Below are 5,406 nucleotides of genomic sequence, written 5' to 3'. Positions count from 1 at the left end.
AAGAAATCATGGCAAACAATGTATTCATAGACAAATCAATTCAAAAATTAGTTTTCTCTTAATATAGGTGATTTTCAAAGAAATCATGGCAAAAATTCTTAATGACAACATTTTTTTGCATGTAAAAAAGAAAAATTGAAGAACCCCTCAAGGATAATCTAGTCCATCACTAAGGAGGAGGAGCCCAGGACGATTATGTCATTAAACGAGTTGACAGGGGTATTAGGGCTTGCATAATCTCTTCATCATTTGTTTCTTTGCGCCGATTTCTTGTGCCTTTCCGGTCAAACCCTCGCCTTTCCACGCTTAATCCACTCTCTCTCTAGACTCTATCCGCCTCTTTCTCTCTCTAGACTCTCTCTCTGGTTTACCAGTGTCCTTTTTACAGAGAATGCATGTCGTTTAAAGCCATCTGCTCTCCTCCTAATTATTGCATCTCCCCGTTTCTCCAGGCCTTTTTGCCTTCTCCCAAAACCCTAATTTATAGCTTATTAGGGTTTTTTCTTGTTTCATTGGCATTTTTGCATAGTGTTTTCATTTCTCAGAGCAATCTCCATGGGGAACTGCTGGAGTTGGAATTGGAGTGCTAGGGTTAAAGCAGAGAGCCCTTTACACAGTGTCCCTGCTTCAGGTCAGTCATCAGTGGTACTTTAGGTTTAAAGCGACTTTCTGGGGTTTCTGATTCTTAGTTTTTTTCCTGTTTTTGTCTCTTTTTTTTTAATATTTGTGTCAGTTTCTGAAAGCATGGCTGAGATCTAGGGTTTTCTTGGCGGAAGTTTTAGCTATTACCTGAAACTGTATTCATATTTGGGATTTGTCAAATTTGCTATTTTTGTCGGCACAAATTTAGGGTTTCCGTGTCTTGATCTTTCTTGTTAGTGCCTGGACAGTAGTCAGATGACCGTTTTTTTCAGCAAGCTTGCGGGACTGATAATTTGGTAAAACACAGATTTTCGAGGGGTGAATTCTTAGTTGCCTTACGAAGTCCGAATTTTTCGGCAAAATTTCGCAAAAATAGGAGAGTTTCAGAGACCGAGATATGGGGCGACTATTTGGGGAAAGCTTTGCGATTTCTGCGTTGGTGGCGATTCTTGGTTTAAAATTTACCTAAAAGGGAAAAGAAAAAGAATAATGAGAACTGAAAATGGAAGATTGAGAGCTCTCAATCTCCACGTTTGAGACGGATTTTTAGGGTTTAAGTGTTTTTAGGCATTTATGGCTCTTACTTTGGTTAAGACTGGGGCTTCCATGAAATTTAATTTTGGCGAGGTTTACGGGTTGAAATTATTTGGGTTTTATTTCTGAACATTCTATAATCCTATCAATCACTGCTGTTGAATTGATGGAACTGTAATGAGTTGAACGATTCAGATGGTTGACTGGTTTTTTACTTGATCTAGGATTTACGATTTTCTACAGGAGTAGTAATGGCAGATTGGTCTATGATCATTTCAGTGAGGACAAACCCTCTCATGTGAATAAATAAATGACATATTGCAATTAAATGGACAATTATTTGGATTCTGTCGAATTAAATGACATCTAGTGCTGATTATTGTTAACCGCATTTATGTGCGATCTATTAACTGCTTGTTTCTTCTTATGTAATTATTTGAATGGGATTTGTTATCGTCTTGTAGTGATTTATAATTATTTTGGAATTACTAGGCCGTGGAATTGGGTAATGTTTTTGTTCAGATCTGCTTGATGTTTTTCATGGAGAACTTTTTCTATCAATAACATTAATGGATTTAAACAGTTTACAAAAAAAAACATTAATGGATTCTAGGACCTTAGGAACTGGGTGAAGGGTCTTGACAGGATATACATGAAAGCCATTTTTTCCCCCAATTTTGGTTATCTTGGTTTTTCTGAATATAATTGGTGTTTATTTCTTGTGTTTTTTAGGAATTCAGTAAATGGTATATTTTTTATCAGCGTTTACCTCTGCATGTTTTGGTGTTTTTCTTTACCTTCTTGTTGGAATTACAATATTAGGTTCAGTGAGTGGACATTGTGGAATGGAGAATTTGTGTGCACCGTAATATACTGAATTTTTTTTTTTTTAGTTTCTTCCATTTCTACATTTCACATTACACGCTATGATTATGAATCTATTTAGCTGCTAATTGTTGTTTTTTGGGTAAGTAGCGGCTAGTTGTTTACTTTTGAATTTTGATGTACTACGAATACTTTTATATTGTTTGATACCTTTTCTTTCCACGCTGTGAAACGGGTTTTACTTTGATTATATGTTGAGTTACTGGAAACCCAAAACTTGCCTTTATCCACCTTTATTTCCTTTCATTTATTCTTGGTAATACTTTTTGAAGTTACTTTTCAATGGGTGGTTATACTTATTGTTCTTGATCCCATTTTTGCAGGGTTAGATTCAAGGTCTAGTAGCAAAGATGGGGTAGATCCAAATTCACCACCATCAGGCAGTGTGCCTCCAACTCCAAAGAGTGAGGGTGAGATATTGCAATCATCAAACGTTAAGAGCTTTAGCTTTGCAGAGCTCAAGGCAGCTACAAGGAACTTTAGACCCGACAGTGTGTTGGGCGAAGGTGGCTTTGGTTCAGTGTTTAAGGGTTGGATTGATGAACACACATTTGCTCCAACCAAGCCTGGGACTGGTATCGTAATTGCCGTGAAGCGACACAATCAGGATGGTTATCAGGGTCATAGAGAGTGGCTGGTGAGCATATTTCATCCGCCTCCTGCATTGAGAGAGAGAGAGAGAGAGAGAGAGAGAGAGAGAGAGATTTGTAGTCTTTTGAAATCTGCTTCTTAATGGCGTGTTATTTTTGCAATAATTGTTTGAAGAATTTGGGCTGGGGAATTTACTAGTTGTTTGGAAAATGTGAACCAATAGGCGGAGGTGAACTATTTGGGGCAGCTTTCTCATCCCAACCTTGTGAAGCTTATTGGATTCTGTCTGGAGGATGAGCATCGGCTACTGGTTTATGAGTGCATGGCTCGAGGAAGCTTGGAAAACCATTTATTTAGAAGTATGTTCTCTTTATGCTGTATGATTTTCTTTGAAACTAAATTCCTGCCTAAGTAAGAGCCTTTCAGGTCTGAAGCCTTGAGAGGTCTTGAAGTTCAACTTCTGAAAGTTTCTTGAAAATTGTTATTTTCAAGAAAAGAAAGTTGAGTAAATTGTTTACTATCACTTATCTCAGAGGAGGGGTTCAACTTGTATACTTGTTTTTTGGTGAAAGAAAGAGAAAAATACAAGCCATCTGACCTAAACTTTTCTGAAAATTAGATAAGAAGATGATGAACATTAGTTAAAACTTTTTTCTCCCCTGTTTTGTTTGTATTCTTATTTCTCTTCCATGTTTTGCTATGCATGTGCAGGAGGTTCTTATTTCCAACCACTCTCTTGGATGCTTAGGATGAAGGTCGCTTTTGGAGCCGCAAAGGGGCTTGCATATTTACACTGTGCTGAAACAAGGATTATATATCGTGATTTCAAAGCATCTAATGTGCTTCTTGATTCGGTATGTGGACACCTGATTGACTCAAAACTCTTTTTTGTCCCTAGAATTTGATAGTAGAGTCAAGAAGTAAATCTCACAATTTTTTTTTTTGCAGAACTATAATGCAAAGATTTCTGACTTTGGATTGGCTAAGGATGGCCCAACTGGTGAAAACACACACGTATCGACCCGAGTGATGGGGACCTACGGTTATGCTGCTCCAGAGTATCTTGCCACAGGTATATTCCATGCCAATATAATTCTCCTTCCCATTTAAGTATGTTTGTGTTTTTGTGTCTATGAGAGAGAGCGCTAATGTTGTATTGGATACTAGAAACCACATGTATTGTTATATATGTTACATCTGAGTTCTCCATGTAATCTTGTTTGTCAATAGCTGAAAATCATCCAGTAGATTTGCTCCTGACGATTATCAATTCTTACCGTCTTTGATCTTTATACATTTGAAGGTCCCCTGCTGAATTCTCGTTTATATAATTGCAGGGCATTTGACAACCAGAAGTGATGTGTATAGTTTTGGAGTAGTCCTGCTCGAGATGCTATCAGGCCGAAGAGCACTCGACAAGAACCGCCCTACTGGTGAGCACAACCTAGTCGAATGGGCAAAACCCTACCTATCCAACAAACGCAAACTCTTCCGAGTCATGGATAGTCGAATAGAGGGTCAGTATTCATTAAAAATAGCCCAAAAAGCTGCTGCTCTTGCTCTACAATGCCTCTCCAGTGAACCCAAGTACAGGCCTTCTATGAAAGAGGTTGTCGAGGTGCTTGAACAACTTCAAGAATCAAAGGATGCACCAAGAACCTTTCAACCCGAGCCCCAAAGTATGCCTACAAGGAATGGGTCAAGTAGACCTAATGGCACTGTTTCTTATCCTAGGCCTTCGGCTTCGCCCCTTTACTCGTAATGAGAGGAACAAGGAACTATCCAAGGGAAAGAATGAAGAAGTTTCTCTCTTTGTGATGAGGCGGCTTGAGATGCTGAGCTCTTCGCTAGGAGCTTGAGTCTGCACATACTGGCGGTTGCTGTATAGTCTGTATTTTTTTTGTCTGATAAAATTTGATTTAATTTTATTTTTATGTTTGGATCATGGGTTTGAATTGCCCTTTTCCACGGGATGATTGCTAACCCAAGGTTGAAAGGTGAAGGTATTTCCTTGTCTGATGTTGCCTCCTTTTAGTGTAAGTTTTTATTCACCTCTGTAAAACTTACCGAGAGGAAGATGATTCCTCTGCATGTCTTTTTATTTGCAGGTGTTTGTAAGCTTTTTGTTGTGTAGTTTTCTACTTCTTTTAGAGGGAAATAGAGTTGAAGCCTGGTTTTTTCTTTTTCGCTCACGAGCATTTTTTTTTTTTAATTTGATTAATGTGTAATTCATTTGGTTCATGATTTGTACCATGTGTTTATATGTTACTGGCAAAAGAGCTTAAGTTTTGGGATCCAAATATCAGCACTGATTATTCAAAAAAGAAAAAAAATAAAAATTTGTTTTTTAAATTCTGTAACGCTTAGATCTCAAGTTAGTATTCAGTGTGCTTTTAGAAACATTATTTGTCGACACTATTTGAAGGTAGGTTCTAATTGGATTGTTTAGAACCTCAAACCACGCCCCTATTTATAAGAGGTTAGTCATTAAGTTGAAGATGTTACCTCCTGAAATTTGCAGTCCCAGAAAACACTCAACAAGTATGCTCCCCTGGGTGCACAAAATCTTTTAGCTTCTTACTTAGTAGTGGTTTCTCTTGCTTTGCCCCTCACCCCGCGTTTTGTGTAATGGGCTCCATCTTGATTGGTCCCCCACTTGTCCTCCATTTGTGAAATATGTGTCTTCTTCTTTTCTCTTTCTGGTGTTTATGAGCTCGCTGTCAACCACTTTCTACTCGTTTATGCTGTGTATCC

At 38.1% G+C, this 5,406-nt stretch overlaps 1 protein-coding gene across 1 annotated transcript; it reads left to right on the top strand.

Moving 5' to 3' along the window:
• Positions 1 to 384: 384 nt before the first annotated feature.
• On the top strand, positions 385 to 4,833 carry LOC18436114 (receptor-like cytoplasmic kinase 176). The gene is made up of 6 exons (XM_006846139.4): positions 385 to 631; positions 2,385 to 2,698; positions 2,876 to 3,011; positions 3,364 to 3,506; positions 3,601 to 3,724; positions 3,990 to 4,833. The coding sequence occupies exons 1-6, from the start codon at positions 556 to 558 to the stop codon at positions 4,412 to 4,414; spliced, it is 1,218 nt and encodes a 405-aa protein (XP_006846202.1). The 5' UTR covers positions 385 to 555; the 3' UTR covers positions 4,415 to 4,833.
• Positions 4,834 to 5,406: the final 573 nt, after the last annotated feature.

This window comes from Amborella trichopoda, chromosome 8 (genome assembly GCF_054954075.1).
Source record: "Amborella trichopoda isolate Santa Cruz 75 chromosome 8, AtrichopodaSantaCruz75HAP2 v2.0, whole genome shotgun sequence".
NCBI classification, from domain to species: Eukaryota; Viridiplantae; Streptophyta; class Magnoliopsida; order Amborellales; family Amborellaceae; genus Amborella; species Amborella trichopoda.
This window is presented reverse-complemented; position numbering and strand designations above follow the sequence as displayed.

Excerpts from the sequence above, each read along its gene's own strand:
- LOC18436114 (XM_006846139.4), top strand. The coding sequence starts at position 556 with ATGGGGAACTGCTGGAGTTGGAATTGGAGTGCTAGGGTTAAAGCAGAG. Across the intron at positions 2,699-2,875 it reads AGGGTCATAGAGAGTGGCTG|GCGGAGGTGAACTATTTGGG; the intron begins GTGAGCATATTT and ends GTGAACCAATAG. Across the intron at positions 3,725-3,989 it reads TCCAGAGTATCTTGCCACAG|GGCATTTGACAACCAGAAGT; the intron begins GTATATTCCATG and ends ATATAATTGCAG.